At 37.2% G+C, this 18,654-nt stretch overlaps 1 protein-coding gene across 1 annotated transcript in view; it reads right to left on the bottom strand.

Annotated features, from left to right (window-relative positions):
* LOC145979313 (alpha-tocopherol transfer protein-like) overlaps positions 1–18,654 on the bottom strand; it is a 105,533-nt gene that overhangs the window by 11,590 nt on the left and 75,289 nt on the right. Inside the window, exon 6 of the mRNA XM_083112155.1 lies at positions 7,186–7,294. Coding sequence (XP_082968281.1) covers positions 7,186–7,294 — 109 coding nt within the window. The remainder of the gene's footprint in view (positions 1–7,185; positions 7,295–18,654) is intronic.

The following is an 18,654-nucleotide window of genomic DNA, read 5'->3' as shown; positions in this document are numbered from 1 at the left end:
AGAATCTCATCACTGTGATCTTCATGTCTTGTATGGCCAAATATATCATTAGGCATTTTTGTTTTAGTGGTTATTTATTATAGAGTATCTGATTCTTAATTCTATAAAAAAGGGTATAAGCTTGTCATATGACCCAGGGACCTCAATATATAAGCAGTCACCAGCAGAAACAGTATATACAGTGCCAGAAATCATGTTTGAGTGCTTAATTCTATAAATATTTCTCCCTACTGAAATCTTGACATCACCCTCAGGGGTTGTAATAAATTGCAATTGCCCACCTACAGGTAATTGGTAATGATTTAAATTATTGTTAAATATGTATAATGTTTTACCTGTTTCATCATCATTATCTGTAAGTATGCTGTTCAGATGAATAATTAACAAGCCACTCAGTTTAGACAGCATATCAGGAGAGGCTTGTGGTGTTGGCAGCTCCATAATAGCCTGTTTTTTGAACCCAAATAAGTTCATAGGCATGTTTATTTATTTCAAATCATGCTCTGTAATTGGGCATTGTTTGCCATTTTTCAAATCACAATGCCCCCAAGGTAAAGTATGTATGCCACATGATAAAATGCATCTCTTATCATCATGTGGGTCCAGAGCCACTTTTCTTACAACATTGCTGGTCAATAAGTGATCCTCACTCTGAATTCTATTTTCTGATGTTCTGATTGAATTCTGGGATTTGATGCAATTTTCATAATCTTCAAATTCAAGATCTTTTTCAACAGTAACTCTGCCAATGCCCTTGGCTTTTTTGGCAACAGCACCACTACATGTTTCAAAAGTGTACATCTTGGCACTTAACCCAGCAAATTTCACAATAACATCACCAAGTGTCTCATCTTTTAACTTGCCGGGCACCTTTTTGTTGTGGGGTTGAATTATTGTATGTTCACTGGTATCAAAGTATTGAAACAATTCAGGCTGTGACATATCTTGATAAACATCTTCTGTTTGAATATCAAGAATAAAACTATCCGTGTCCATGTACAATAATTTTACACGATCACCATAAAAAGGTTTCAGCACATCATAATACAATATTAACATATGTAATTTGGACAATTCCAATATCACAGCCCCTACATAAATAGGTTTATCAAACTTGATCTTTGTTTTCATCATGTTGAAAAGTGCCATATGCTCATCATAAATTCTTCTGTAATTGAAGTTGGGCTTTGCAACCAATTTTTTGCTCAGGCTGGGGTCAGTAATTATTTTAACATCGGTATGTTTTCTGACATTTTCAATTGTTTTGCCATACACTGAATTCACCATCAATTTAAACAAGCCCTTATCAAATTGGCTCTTTGCAGATGTTCGAAGCTCTGTATTTGTATCAATGTATGGTTTCAACCATTCTGAGTGCCTGAACCTTAAGACTTTTCTAACTTTGCTCACTTGAACACCATGCTTCATCAGGAACTGGAGGTTTTTGTAATATATGACATATCCCTGTTTCGGCTCTAGAGTCATCATGAGTTTCTTCTGTTTAGAGCCAGGTGAGCACTGAACCTCGGGAATTGGGGGCAGATCAGAAAATTTGTTGTGCAAATGATCTGGAATTATCAGATCAACCTCTAAGAACAGGCCATAGTCACTGTCATCATAATTCTTAAGATTCTCAATATTGAAATCTTCAACCCATTCAAGCCCTGCATATGGCAGTTTTTGCATCATGGCATGACCATAGAGGCTGTTGGCATCTACATACGTTATATAATTTGATGGCCGTGCTGGATCATAATCAGGCATATGCTTGTTATTTGCTCTGGCATATCTCTGGGAACATTGCACCATCCCTCCTCTTATACATTTCTCCATAAACAGATACATATCTTGATCGTGGATCAGATCCAAATGCATTTTGGTATTCAAAAACGTTGCGGCCCATGCTAGGCCCGGGGCACTGAAAAAATATATTGGGTCCAGTTTATAATTTTGCATGGAAGATTTTCTGAATGCCTGCAATATATCAGCTAAGAGGGTCACATCAAGTTTTAAATACGCCATGTGATAATCACCAAATGTCTGGCATTTTAAATTGTTCCACATCAACTGAGCATGGTGATAATCATCATCAGTAATTCCAGATCCTCTGATTTTGCTGTAAAACTCTTCTTGTGGTGGCAGGGAACACTCATCAAATTTAGAAAAATCTGTAACATAGTCATATGGATATACACCCTTCCGCCTAATTAATTTCAGGTCCTGATTTGGAAACGAGGCACGTGTAATTTTTAATTGATCATCAGGTAATTGAGTGGTCAGTGTAGCCAGGCTAGCAGATAAAAATCTGTAAGAATCAAGAAATCTTATGTGAATAGGAACACCATCAACTTTAATTATCTTGCTAATAGATATATATTTCTCATCATTTTCAGCTAAAATATTTAAATTCTGCTTCTCAAACCCCTCGTACCTGATCAGATGATGGAAATCATAATTGGATGCTCCATGGCAAAATATGGGGACAAATCTTGGTCTCTTGATCTTAATATTACAGCTATTACACAGGGCCTGTTTATATCGACCATCTGTATGAGAATGGTGTTTCACCTTGATATTTGTATCTGAAAATTCAGAATCACATACCGGGCATTTTTCTGCATTGTTGAAATCTTCAATCTGTTTCTCTGTTAAAGGCAACATAGGCTTTGATTTTAATAAAATATTAGATGCTATGTCACGGCACACATTTTCTATTTTATGTGCAAATTCTTTGATGGCATCTGGTCCCATGTATAAGTGTGGCTCACTAGCTACACCATCCTGTACAACCACATAACAAAAGCTGGAAGGTTCATGTTGCTGGTATGGTGTACTTGAAGATTCCTCGGGATCTGGATTGCAGAATTCAAGAGGTTTGAGGTTCGATTCGAAATCACAGACAATATATGCTGGGTGTTCCAACAAGGCTTCATACTTTTTGAATTTGCAATTTTCACTTGGATTGGGCATCACCATATGAACAGGTTTATGGTTCCCACAGTATTTCAGATGCTCAATTAACTTGTTTTTGGCAATTTCTGTATTACATTCAGGAACCCCCTTCACCATTTTTTGACCATCAAATACAGTTAAACATCTTCTGCACAACTTAAATATTCTATTAGATTTGTCTAGTTGTGTTCTCACTAAAGCTTCAAGATTATGTATCAGAGTATAATGGTGTGTATCATCCCCTTCAATTAAGAGCAGATCAATCGGAACAGCAGATTCATCATCAAGTGTACTGATTCTGAGAGGTTCTATCGGGCAATGGCCAGTGGAACAAGTAAATACATTAATAGATAATTGTTTGCCATTCATATCCCTGGCCCTTTTTTCAAATTTATCAATATTCTGAACTAACATTGGATATTCTAAACCCTCCATTGCATCGTCAAAAAGATGTTCATGCTGTTTGTAATAAGTTATTCTCTCAGGATTCCTTGAAACTGGATACAAAGCAGCTAAAATACACCACAAAAAGCATTTCTGGTCATTATTTTTTATATTGACCACGGCTCTTTTATTTTTGATATTAGCAGGTAATGGCAGATATGTAGATCCTTGTAATGGGCTGAATTCAGAAATATTAACATATAACTTGTGCGGAGAGCCGCATAGGCTCCATCCGGACTCTTTTGCCGCAAATTCAGAGTGTTTAATATTCAGTTGATCTATCAAACTGCTTATTATTTTGTCTGAATTTGCGTTTGAATATACCGGTACAGTTGCTGTTATGTGGGGCTGTATAAATTTTGTGCCATTTGGTTTCTTATATTGAGTATACAATTTGAGGGACAGCTTATAAGAGCCATTTTGTGCATTTAGAATTGCCTGTACATCAGGTTTTTTACTGTTCAAGAAATTCTCAATGCCACATCTTGGCTCTGATACAAACTTGTGATCCCTTAATTGGCCGTTAAAACTGCTACGGATGGGTTCATGGCGTGGCTGCTTTGCTGATCTGGCATTAAGAGGTGCTTCGTGCTTTCTTTTCAGACCAGATGTAGATGGTTGTGAGGGCAATGTTGATGACTGTACATAAGAATTACACTTATGCCATTTGTAATATGCCTTGCTTAATATTTTATGGCATCTTGGACATATTTTCATGGCCTTTCTGCATTTCCTAGGCTTACAAATATGCCGGTGCCTAGCCCAATGAGAACTAGATATATTTTTATTACACTGATTGCAATATTTTTGTTTTGGCATTTTTTTCTTGTTGTTTATTATATAAGATTTTCTGGGCTTCAATTCAAAACTTTATACTTAATAAAAATATCAGTTGGGTTCAGCAGTTAATGGCTGAGCTGGTGCTTTTATACCCAAACAACAGCAGTAACTAGGTTTTGGTGATAGTTTTGCTGATGTACAACACACTTCACCAGGTTTAAAACCTCATCTCTATATCAACTAAATACAATTCAAAATTGGATTTTGAACTGTGCAATAAATATTCTGTAAGTCTCACTTGTGTTTATATTAACAGAACAAGACAAAACCAGAATTGTATTCAGGATTGCATGTTTTCATACAAAAAAGCCATATTTTTGACAAGTTTATAAACAACAATCATACAGATATAACTTTTACACACATGGCCGAATCTGTCTGAGCAGAGGAGAAAGAAGTGTTATTCTCATAGGTGAAAAATCATATGTTTATGATGTGAGAAATGAGAGGGTCACGGAGCAGTTCTAGAGACCCGATTCAAACACAGAAACCCCTTGATTACAAAGCAATAATACCAACACTTTGCTGTCAGAGAGGTCCCAGACACTCTACCAGCTTTGAAACCTCAACTGTATTATCAGCTAGCAGTGAATATCTTATGTGTGGGCAGTTGTATATATTTCAATCTTTTATCAGGACTCAAACCCAAAGCCCCTTACAATGCAACAATATTAACACTTCTCAATATGGAATATGCCCACATTTTACTGGGTTCTGAGACCCTTATACAGACAAAATTGGATTTTGAACTGCCATAATATTTTCTAAGTCTTTGCCTAGGCTCATATTATCAGAATAGAATTGCTTTCAGCATGAAGGGGGTGCAGTTCATTGCCACTGTGTGAAAATATGTATTTTTATCTCAATAATCTTTGTTACACTTTTACATGTTGCAGACATGTTACACTTTTTCCCCTGTCGCACAGAAAGATTAATGGCCCCTTCAGTGAATCGTACAGAAAAATCATTAATGTTCCCTTCTAGCGTGTAGATTTTATCTCTTGCGTGCCGGCAAGACATGCAAACAATTAATTATATTTGCCCGCTTTTCTCATATTGTATTGAGCAAGTGGTTATAAAACATGAGAAAATAAGAAAACTGAGAAATTCAGTATATTGTTGTAAAACACTTTTTACCAGGTTTTCAGATCTGGGGGCTATCAACTAGCAGTAATTATTCTCAAAATCTCACTTGTGGACATATTATTTTGCCACACGTTTTCAATCTTAAATATTTTATCAGGACTCGAACCCAGAACCCCTTGTTTACAAGACAGCAATATTATCATTTTGCCATCAGGGGAGGCTTCACATTTTATGAGGACTTAAACCCGAACCTCCACACCTGAAGAATTGGGGTATAAGCCCCTCTTGCCATTGTTTTAAGTATGGGTAAATCTATCTGTTGAGCCCTCGCCTTTTCTACACTAGAAATTCAGAATTTCTTAAAAATCAGAGCATATCACACCTGAAAAATTGGGGTATAGGCCCCTTTTGGCTTTGTTTTAAGTGTAAGCAAATCAGATTGTTCAATCAAATAGCCTCGCCTTTTCTACACTTAAAAGTTGTGCTCATCCTATCATATTTTATACTACTTAGGGGCAAATGGAAGGCCCATGTTGCTGCAGCCATGAACCTTTGGGTTTAAGAAGGCTAGAGAGTTAGTTAGTTAGTTACTTAGTTAGTTATTGTGTCCGTGCTTCCTTTCGTGGAGTTTAGTAATAAATGCAATTAAGGAAAGGATAAGAAGAAATCCTTGCATGATTGTAACGCACGTATTTTATCATTCACTAAACCTAAAAGGGCCTCCCCGATGTCGCAGTGGTTAGCACAGTGCGCTGCGACACCAGGGATCCCGGGTTCGAATCCCGGGCAAGATATGGATGTTTGTGTCTGTCCTAGTGAGAAAAACTGAAAATTGAGAATAAAATGAGATGTGTGATAATTGAGAAATAGTTTAAAAACGGAAGATACTTCCGCTTAGCCATAATCCTTAAAAAAAATAGTGGAAGCGTCGTCGCCACGTAATCAAGGGATCACGATTCGATACACGGTAGACGTACATAGTTGTTCGGATCGCACTTTAAACTGTAGGTCCATTCCCGATTAGCCTTACTGTTTTTAAAGTGTATTTAAAACATCAAATCAATCAATGAACTAATCGTGAAAGAAACAAAAACAAAAAAAACACATTAATTTACATCAATGCTTTCTTTATTTAAAAAAGTGCAATTATTCACTAATTATAATAATTTCAAAGATTACCATTTTTACAGGCATGAATATCACTTCGGAACACAGATCCCAAGAGGGGACCTGACATGCTCACCCCCTGCGTAAGTTTGCTTCATGATTCAATGAACAAAAGTTAAACAGAAACATTGGGGATACCTTAGGGAACAATGTAATTATTTTGTTTTATTTTTTCTGTAAAAATATTCACAGTTGAAAAACTGAGAACAAAAGGTGGTGGACCCGGCAGCCATCCACCCTCTTCTCCTCGGGTAAGCCAGGATTAAACATTGTTGTAAACGCAATCGAGATAAGGACAGCCAGCAAATGGGAAATATCCAGATAGAGTACATCCAGTTCATGATTCTCTCTAGCGGATACTTTGGTCAACATGAGAATGTACGTAAAATAAATATAATGGCATTGCACAAGGTGAAGCATATTACTCCAACTTTATACACGTGGTATAAGTAATGTAAATTCTGTAGCGCGACAGACTATTGAGGGTGAAGACCTACCATGCAAGAAAGTCAGCCAAAGCTAAGGTCAAGTAACAGTCAAATGAAGGCCACCCCGCTAACCTAGAGTGTTGCCAATGAGCAACAATTTGTCAGGGTATAGAAATAAATTAACTCGCACCATTGATATTGGCTAATTATCCAAACTTTATTATTTTACGCTTAACCGAATTACATCTACTGCAGTACTCAAACTTACCATTGACTTCGAACAGAGTTCCAGCAGATCCTCCAAATTCCAAAGGGAGCATTTTCTTAGGCACCACTTCATAGATTGGTTCTAAATTTTTCTCCGACAAAAATACAAACTGCAAAATAAAATGAAAACATTTCAGTGGGATTTAACATCCAGTGTCAGTTGTGCGGGGAAGTTCACACTACTTTTCGTGACAAAAAATATTGAGCCCTCTGTTTACGTGCTTGTAACATTATACTCCGTACGAGAAAAAATTCCAAATATACCTCCTTGGAAAGCTTCACGTATCTATTTTTTAATAAGCATCTGAAAATTATTGTTCATTGCATTTTCTTATTATATGGAAGAACTCACTAAAAAGTGTAGTTTTTCTTCAATTTTGCAAGAACGGGGAACTTAAGATCATACAGTTCATAGTCAACTCTTGATGTATTACTGTGATTTTTTGTACTTGAGGACGGCTTATTGTTGCACCTCTCGCACCTCTGTGCAAAAAGTGAAATGCAAATCTTCACTAGATACTTCAAAAAATGATATTTTAGGGAAACTTGCAATCTTGAAATGCATTATTGGAAATTCAATTAAATTGTATTAAAAAAAAGTAAAGTGCTCCCCTGTGCTTAACACCACGCCATGAAGGCGTATAGGGTGTGTGGGGGTAACGCCCCACACTAAATTATGTAACACAATTAATCCAATTCCATACGTTTAACGTGTGTATCTCAAGTATGGCTACAGATATAAATTATTATTTGCCACTCCTGATATGATAATCGCGCGGATGACGTATGACAAGATGCGGCCAATCTCAGACTCCACGTGCAGCAGGTAACTTCCACAGTGTTGCCACATCACAAGGTCTGCGGGAATACTAGAAGTTCGTTCCGTTGGTCCGAGCCAAAGCATTGTGGCAGTGTAAAATAAAGAATGAAGAATTTTTCATATTATGGATGAAATATATTTTCGTTGTATACTGTAGTTTTGTTTTTTATATTTTCTAGCTTTTATCCAATCCTTATACAAACGTCATTTTCTACGTATCATTTTTAAGTCGCTTCTTTAAACAGAGTAAGTGCAACGATGAGCATGATTTGATTAAGGCGATGAAGATCTTAACAAATATTCGAACCCGTAACTTCCGGTTACGCATTCCCCTCTGTATAAAACAATAACGTTCCTGCGACGTACAGCAACTTCATAACAAAGGAAAACAGGGAAGAGAAATTGCACGTAAGGGCTATTATGGATGTGTACGAGATCAGGCAATAATTCATAGTAGGAACACAGGAGTGATAAAATAAAATTTGCAATGGTCAATTACAGCATCTCAACTATGCTTCTCTGTGCGCAACAATGGACATTTCCACTTTGACATGAAAAACGTTTTAAATCCATTCATTTTACAGATAATGACACAAACATGAGATGTGCAAAATATATCGGCGATATTTGTTTCGGTTCTCGAGAAACAGGCCTTCAAACACCGCTGAAATTCACCTACTACGTCACAGATTTGAAAACGTCCTCCTCTCCACAGACAGGAGGCTCTGACGTCATCACTTAGAAATGCGTGCAGGCGGAGTCTTCTGCTCGTCCCGTCAACTTAGCATGAGCCGTGGAAGCGACAGAAAATTCACGTGTTACTGTGTAAAACAAGTATCTTACAACTTCCAGTGCAAAATCTGTGCTTCATTTCTTGGAGATGAATTATGCCCTAGCAGTATAGTAGTATTTACTATAATTCAGCCACTCGGTAGAGGGTTTTCCCATTAGGGTGACAAAGCAAACCTTGTAACAGTCGATGGCTGAACACGTGAACAGCCTTGTTCATTGCGAATACATAGGTTAGTTCTGACTGGCAAGAAGTTAATGTTATAGGAATGCCTTTTCTGGAATTACAGTTATTTTCGTCATAGTATTTTCTTCACAAATTTTAAGATAATACGTTTAGAACACACTGGTTTACACGCCAATTTCTGCAATATAAGAGGTGATACGGTATAAAAAAGTACGGTGAGTTTTTAAATTTCCTGCAGTAAATGACAGTTTTCTTCAGTTAATATATATATTGCAAATTTTTGTATTTAGCCTACTTTTACCTCGCTTTTCCGTTCACTTTGTTTAACCGCAACGATGAGAACGCATGGTTAATTTAGTATGTATCATCTCTAACATCACATTTCTTCCCACTTTTGGCTAATCGCTACAATGAAGATGAATAACTACAGGCTGTATTCGAAGTCGGGGTGCAGGAGTACACCCCCCCCACACACACACACACACTACCACCAACTGCACAATCTAAGTATCACCCAATCTGCCATGATAAGAGACGAACTTTTTTTTTCTGTCCCATCTCATTTCGAAAACATTCACTTGTCCCATCTCCTTTTATGAGACGAGACGGAATATGCCTCGTCTCGTGAGCAACACTAACATTAACAATAGAAGCATCCCCCTAGCTGTCCCTAAAGTCTCGAGCAAACATCCTCCCATGTAACAATTTCCAGTTCAATGAAATGTCACTCACAAGGAAACAGTCATGCCCAGGTCGAGAGTCAAACCTGGAACATGCGAATTCCTCAGATAAATCATGATTTTTGTGTATAATAATTACAACGCCAGTTCATTCCTGGTCATTCTGAATCTGCAGTTTGGTTTGCATATATAAGCAGGATAATATTTAGTTTTCGAGGGCTGTACTGTCGAAACGAGGAGTCAAAAATAATAATAATAATAATAATAATTTTAAAAAATTAAGAAAGTTTTTTTGTATTTATAATGATAAGCCTCTGCATACGTTGTTAATTCTATATTTTTCTAGACTTCAGACGAGAATGTGAATTGCCCTCCAAAACCGAGACGGATGTTTATAAATTGAGACGAGACTGTCAATGAGACATTTACAAATAAACAAGAGACAGACATTTACAACTCTCAACGAGAACGAGACCAAGGCTGCCATGTCTCGTCTCGATAGGATCCTTAGTGGTGAAGTTGTGAACCAACCAATTAATGCGTTCGGGGTAACGAGATGAGGCTCCTTTTTTCGCAGTACAAAATTCAAAATAGTTATATCGTACCATTTCAGTATGGGATATTGTTACACACATGGGCGTATATATAGTTCACGGGGGGAGGGATGGATCAACTTTTGGTATGATTAGGGTTGCTTTATTTCGTAAGTGAAAATCCAGGACACTGCTGGCTGGAAGCTTGTTGGGGAGCATGGGGGGAGGGGATGTTGGACCCTACAAAGTTGTGTGTTTGTAGTCGCGAAGTATTGATACTTTTTTGTTCATCTTGTGTCACTACGTTTTTAAGAACCAAATTTCTTTAATATGATTCGAGGGGGGGAAATAACTGATTTGATAGTCTCAATGCAGTTTCTTATCGCAGAAATTCCGAAACTATCAGGAAATTGCAGATATTGGTCTGCAGTCCCATCTGGTATGTGGTATTACGAAATTTCCTTCCCATCCGTATCCCGTCCTATAAGTCTCTAATTTAAGAGAATGAAATAAGTCCGAAGGAATTTTTTTATGAACAAGCAGATAGAACAAGGAAACTGGTAATTTTAATGAACCAAAAAAAGAGAGGGGTTGGACTTGTTGAATCCCCCTTAAATACGCCCATAGTTATACACATTATTTCCTTGTAATAATTATACATAAACTAAGTATAGATATGTACTGTGCAACTAATGTAATCTTCTCAGTGTATTTTCCCTTATCTGCACAAAAATATTTGATCATAATTTGCGCATAGAATAGTTAACAATTCTATGATTTGCGCAACAGAAATGGAACACAAACTGAAATTGCTTTATGGAAAAGAAAGTTAAATAGGCTTTATAAATAAAATGAAGAATGTGAAAATTCCTATTTTGCACTACATACGTTACGGTAAATATCGATAAATATAAGTTTAAAAAATATTTTTGAGTGTCTGGTCAGCAACCAATTTTATAAGCAATATTTTTCGCATGGCCTGAGAACACACGCAGCTGAACCCTTTCATTTATCTTGCACGTGAGCAGCACGGATATTTCATAGAAGAATGATCATTTCAAAGCATAGCTTTCCTTTCTCCTACCGCTCCTTCTTCCATTATTTAAATCGGTACAGATTTGTAAAACTGCTGCACGTGTTCGCTCACGGTGGGCTACCCATCCGGAACTGGACGCTGGAAGCAGACGACAAACGAGCTCTCCCTAAGGAGTGACGTAGTAACATGGCGGCGGCGTGTTTTCAGCGCAACGCTAGCCTCGCAACTTTGGAAGTCTCGTTTCTGCTTTAAACTGGACGCATAGAAACGCGAGAACTTGCAGGGGTCATTTTTCCAGGGTGCAGTTTTTAAAATTGTTGTAAAAAAAATTGAGTGGAAATGTCCATTCGCTGAGTAACCAAAACTTTCGGCTCGCTTTCCGTGTCAAAGCAGCTGGCTGGACGCAGAGTTCAAAGGACTGGCGACGGCGTGTAGCAACAAAGCGCACGTGCCCTTAGCAACGGTAAGGAAAACGCGCGAGCCGGTTGCCAGGAAAAACAATTGTGTCTGTTGTTCTCAGTTTGTAGAATAACATATGGAAATTTGATTTTCTTTTCCATCCTCATCATCTGCATTTGCTTTACATCGCCATTGGGCTGACCATTAGAAAGATCTCAAAACTGTTATTAAACATTAATTGTGGCTGTTCCACAGATAATAGCAGCATTATTTGTGCCTCAAATATTTCCACATAAACAAGGTTCAATCACAAGAAATACCATACTTACGACTAGCTTACAAGAAGCTATACGCAATTGAATTCGACTTATGTACGACACGAGAAAACTACACTTTTACGAAAAACAAATTGTCTGAATAGAGGAACAGACAGAGGTAAAATCACTTTGTACTGCTTTTGTCTAAAAGCAGACACTTCTGGCTTTCCAATTAGGTATATTTGACTTTTTCCTCCCACGGAGAACAATTTTGCAAGAACATCAACAGAGAACGCAATACTTTTGTCACGGATAGTAGATATTTTGTATGTGTTCACATGTGATTGTGTGTGATGTAGCATCTGTCAGTTAGATTTAGCAAAATATCGCAGAAAATGACATTAATAATATCCATGCAGGCGTCGCTTCATGTTGGGGCACCTCTCGGGTAGGAAGGGGGGTCACCTGATGCTACTAAAATGATGGAAAAATAAGTGACAAATCGATTTTTTCAAAGAAAAAAAATATTTAGCTACCATAAATTTTGATAGGGTAATTTTTTCACTTTGTTACATTTATGAATCGGAATTATATTACTGTACGTATAATCAAATATCGGGAAAATATTTTAGAGAAGTGCAGAGCTATAAAATACCCCTAACAAATAAAAGCAAATCATGCTTCAAATGACCTACCGATGGCTGCAACCAATTAGAACATGGGAGAGGAGTGGATTTTGAAGCAGTAAAATTTTGATCGAAGGGATGAGGTTGTATTGTAAACAACAAAAGATAAAAACTCTAAAACAATGCTAGCAACAAGGTTTAGTGACAAAGTAAGTTTGTAAGTATATATTTTTCCAACAGTCCTTAGATCAGTTGTCAACTATACGCTGTTGTACGATTGGAGGCGTCATGCCTTAGAGACATTTAAATTTTTTTTTCTGACACTTCGAAATCAAGAAAATGGAAAGAAGCACTACTGTACGCAGGAATTTTCTGGAAGGGCTGGAACTGTAAAGGTGGCTAGTTCACAGTGCTTTCTGGGGAGGGCTGCATACACAATAAGATATTGTGACGCACCCTAAGAGACGAGAGCTCCCAATCAGTATGTCAATGCCTGGAGGGTGGTATACTAATTAGTGTAAACAATTTAGATGACATCTCAGTAACAGAACACTGAAATCACGCCAAATTCCCACACGTGACCCCACCCCTCACTTCGGTAACGCCGGTTGCCGTGTTAAAGAATTACAACGATTAAGCTTAAACAAACCAAAGAATCTTGACCTAAATTAACCTAAAGGTTTACGTTCATCACTCTTGAGCTCAAGACTTATAAAACCGCAGCAAAAATGAACTTATGTTTTGTACAAAATTCCACTAACACCAGACCACCCTGTACCTTAGAATGAACCCATTTCCGTTGACTTAATGCCGCACCCGAAAGATGAATTTAATTCAAATTCTTTCCCGGTAAATTATACGTTGAGGTAACATTAAGATACAACTACTTGAGTTAATATTCATGCACGAGTGACCAGTAAGAAGTGAAACAACAACTGAAAGAGATCACCGACATTAGTGTACACATGGTTATCTTACATGAATTGAAAATCTGTAAATTAATAATATTCACACTAGAAAGTTGGTTTATGAGCATTTATTATCTGAAACAATTGCAGAAATAAGATCTGCTGGATTTTACTTTAATTAACGACAACATGAGAACACATTATTTTGTGTAAACAACATTTTGCATCTAACCAACTTGCCAAACAATTGCATATTAATACATGAATATCAACTGATGTGACTGTTATCTTTTCCTTAAAACCGATCACACCAAGCTCGTTGACACCGCCGATTATTACGTGTGATAAAAATCTGTAGGATTATCATTAGACCATTTTAACGTTGCTGACGAATACAACTTTGTACCATATCAACATATGAAAACAATCAACAAAATTTGACAATGCAAGTTGAAGCTGCCTCAATTATTGACAGCTAACGGACGTAAACATGCGTCATAAAATCTCTCATTCATTATGAGGTAAATTTTGACAAATACACAGAAAATAATGGATAATTCGAGCACGATAAATTAAGATTATATACAATAATTATTATTCACACAGTCTTAGGCAGCGAGAGATTTCCTCGTCAAGATGGCTACCCCTAGCATGTGCTTCGCGCCCAAATTAACGACGTTTTAAGTTCCGTATTATGGCCATAATATACGCACACGAAAGCTAGCTTAAATCACGTATAAAGCCGATGAGTTTCATGTATTCCAAGTTGGATTTGAGTTTATCCGTAAGCGCTTAGATAGAAAAGGGTTCCTACTTACAATACATCCGGGTCCATTAATTTGTGAACATTGAGCGGAAATAAATTTCACATATCCGCCCACACCTTCACTTGCGCTCACAGACTTCTCGTGAAGAAGGTAATATTATCCTTTGTGGATCATAGGCATCATTCAATTTGGACGGATAGCCTATGGATGGTCCGATATCCCTTGATATCTCAAGCCTCCCAAACAGCTCACTTCTGTGTCTACCATTCCTTCTTCTCGAACTCTTGAATCGCTCTTCCGCGACCCGTTCCTTACGTTAAGATTCCAACCTGCGATTTCCTGCAACCAGTTCAAACCTCAGCGCAGAGCTGCTTTCACATACAACGTATTTCCGAGAATGATCAATAACCATTGTTTTTTCTTTGTTTTTCACAAATTCACCAAATCACATTAAAGGAAGTAGCATTTTCTTGCTGAAAATCAAGATCAGTTCTTACCATTGAACCATTCAAAAGATTTGTTACTCGTAACGTGCTGCACAATGTTGCCAACAGATATAAAGATTTTGTTCTGTGAGTCCTCAAGGATATAAACATGCGCGCAGCAACAGTCGTGGTTAATTATCAATAATCATTATCAATAATAGAGAGTAAAACATGAATACAGTTGAATATAATATGACTCGCATAACGATACCCGTTATAATATTTCGTATATTTAGAACTGTCCATTTTTAAAAAATGACAATCGAACATTATGTAAAGGAGTGGGTTTTCATTTACCACTCTGTTTTTTACCTAAGTTCTTCACAGCTTGAATTTGAAAATGTTAACTTTCTCAAAATTTCGGAGAATGCTGTAGCCCCATCAGCACCCTCTGTGCGTACGCCAGTGGTTTCAAGGATGCATTCATAACTCTTTATCGGTTAAATACATTCAAAAACCTACATAACTGCATTTCTCCTTAAATTCTAGCGCGATTATATATATCCAGACACCCACCTTCCATATAAAATTTTCGAGTAGAATTCAATATGGCGGCTAACAATATGGCGGACATCCGATTGGTACACGCAACTATGGTTTCCTCTGGCCATATCCTGTTTCACTCATGATCAATTCTACCGAGCATAACTTCTTCACGTTTTATAAGAGGTATTAAGGGAATTGTGTTTCACACTATAAATTTGAAAGCAGCACACTGACACAATTGGAAACCTATGTAACTGGATTTTCTGAATCTGAGTTAGTGCTTGAAGAGGAAACTTTTTACAGGCAAATTTTAGAGTTTAAATACAGTGTACAGTGTAATTTAAATTAACGATCTACAGATATTTCTCTGCAGCACATTGCTTATCACTATATATAACTAAGACCATGAAGTTTGACATTTTCTGGGAATTGCTCGAATTTTCGTGATAGTATGCACACAGACTTGAGCTATCTTGAGGTTGCGAACTAACTTTAGAATTCGTCTCTCCAAAAACCGTACAAACATGAACTTTCTTTGTTAATGTTGCCGCAAACCCACCGCCATTATGCGACATTATTTTCCATTTTCTGCTTTTTACTGTGTCTTTATTTCGTATCGGTATCCACCTATTAGGAAGAGTCGTAATAATGTTCATGCTTTTAAAAAATGTGCAGGGCAATTCTGAATCTACAAATTTCAGGCTCTCCAACAAAATATTACTACAGGCCTCTTCCACGTAAAATACACGGTACTTGTGAAAGGGCATGTCAATGTTTTTGCTGTTATTCAGTTTGTTCAATGTATATGCGTGTGTGTAATTTAATGTTTGTTAGCGTCGTTTTACTGCCACTTTTGGCTAATCGCGACGATGAGAATGATGATGGGATGCAACTGAGGAAGGAACATTCAAATAGAACACTCATGCCCGCCCGGATTCAAAGCAGGTACCCCCGTCGTAGAACGTCATGCTAACCACTCCGCCACGGAGGTCTGTATATAGAGAGATACAGAATTGTATTGTACTTTTCATACAGAAGTTTTGCAAAATCATGTGCAGAAGACGAAACTTTATGATCAAGCACTTTGGAATTAGATAGGCTAATTCAGCTTATAATGATAGACCAATACCTGTTTCACAACATTTCTGTAATTGGTCTGCCTTTCCTACCAATTCCTCTGCGTTGGGTTCGGAATGCAGTAGTGTTGAGGTAAGCAAATCGGGTTTTAGGAACCCCGAAGTATGCAGGGAAATTTCGTCCTATCCACGGAATTCTGTGTAATAAGACCCACCTTACCTCTTAACTCATGTGTACGTACAGTAGAATCCCAACTCCTATAGATTCAAACGACAGATCTAGGGTAGAAACACTTGCGGTTACAAGGGAATTAATATTCAGTTAGTGGTATGGAGTAATAAGCATAAGTTATTAACTGAAAACTACTGCATGTCAGCCGACTTAAAATTAACAACAAATCCTTTCACCTTACAATATTTCAGTAGTATTTTCTTCTTTGGCTCGCGGTGCTGGACAAATTTCTACGTTCATTGTTTTATGTACACTTCCGACCTGAAAGTTTTCTAAGTACAGAAATCGTTAATTTGGCAACATAGCTCTTGAGAACGAGCAGAGAGTAGCCAACTTTACTCCACGTCACTCTTCTTGGCGAGAAACCCTGTAGTGAAATATTTACATTCTCTTTAAAAACAGCCCGACCCTGTGGCCGAGTGGTTAGCACATCGCGCTGCGACGCCAAGGGTCCCGGGTTCGAATCCCGGTCGGGCTTGGTTGTTTGTGAATGTCCTTTCATCAATTTCATCATTTCATCACTCATCCCCATCTTCGCAAATTAGCCAAGAGGCACAAAACGCGAAGTAAAATAAACTAAATCAAATCAAATCAAAAAAAAAATCTTTAAAAACATGAAGTCAGAAACTAAAATTGATCAAAATATTAATAGAGAAAAATACGGAAAACTTAAGTATGAGAAATAATTTAAGAGAATGCTTGCGATTCGGCATGTTAAAATTTGAAAAAGAGAGATTTTGTGAGGTTGGAAACGCTGCACTTTCTCGTGGTACATCTGGGGGAAATTGGTGTCAAGTTAGAACACAAAAGGACATAATTACAAATAGTTTATGCAAATAAAATATAACAACACCTTGCAAAGTGCTGTGCAATCAGCCAAAATTAAAGAATCTTGCAATTTGCAGCGAAAATCTCTTCGTCGCTTAGAAAAGTGGTAGCTTGAGCAATCATCAACAAGTTTCAAAGAAATTGCTACAAGCGACGTTGTATAGTGTTGGTAAAGTACTCGCATCACAAATATATTTTTCCTAATAATTAAGGTTTCGGGTTCAAACCCAAAGCTCTCCAATGTTTCTTTTAGATATGCATCAGATACATTGAGCATGGAGTTTAGTAATTAAGTTGAATGGTTTTATTTCAGATTGTTTACGCAAAAAATAATTCGGTGCTGAAATCGACGAATGTTTCTAGCAGCTCATTGTATTTGTTTCTTATTTCTGGCACTAACATTCATCAATTTGGATCCAAAAATATCTAAAATGTTGTCGTATTCCAACAGATAGTATTTGGTCAAACAAGGAATGTGCTGACAATGGCTCGGAAGTTGATGAAGAATCATCTTCTTTTCTGAGCCTATCCAACAATGCTAAACCGAATATCAGTCCGTTTGCCTTCAGCTAGAACCAGAAAACGATATTTCTTTACTTTTGTCGGCCTTCTTTTGGCTTTTAGGTCATTTTCAGTACTTTTGGCCCTGCTTGTTACATTTTACTTAATTTTATGCCTTATGTTTATCCTTCCTTGTTGTTTAGTGAACTTTAAATGCATCTGCTATCATAACTTGTAAATCTAACTTTCCTGACATGGTCCTTTTAGCACGTTCATCATTATACGAATATATGGTCAATAGAAAAGCCCAACTATCATTTTCATCTTTGGAAATGCATTAAATAATTCTGATAATTTATTTTTCCTACACTAAACTTAAGATACGTAGTGTGAACCCTACTTTGAGATTTCCTTTCTAACCTCTGTTATCGCTTTAATCTGTGCTTTTAAAATAAAATTAGTCAGAATATTAAAGAAGATATAATCTTATGTACGCCAAAACACAAATGTATTTCAGTTGCTGGCCGTCTACTCTATCGTAGAAGATTCATTCTCAATGGAGGTGAATGTTTTATACATTTCCCCATCTGAAATAGTTTCTGTTGAGGTTTGGAATCGATCTTACGACCTCTGTCACACACGATACGACTACACCACAGAAATCACTTGTACTAAATATGTAGTTCAAAATATGAAAGTCAACTATTTAGGTATTTTTGTTTAACAAAATTTCGTATTCGTAAACACTATTAGTAATGTGAGACGTGCGGGGAATTACTCATGGATGTGCAAGTAGTGCGTTCGTATGTTCACAAGTTCGAAGTCCTGAGAAACGTTGGGGAAAGAGGAGAGGCCAAACA

Source organism: Lepisma saccharinum, chromosome 26 (assembly GCF_977018435.1).
Source record: "Lepisma saccharinum chromosome 26, izLepSacc3.1, whole genome shotgun sequence".
In the NCBI taxonomy this organism is placed as follows: domain Eukaryota; kingdom Metazoa; phylum Arthropoda; class Insecta; order Zygentoma; family Lepismatidae; genus Lepisma; species Lepisma saccharinum.
This window is presented reverse-complemented; position numbering and strand designations above follow the sequence as displayed.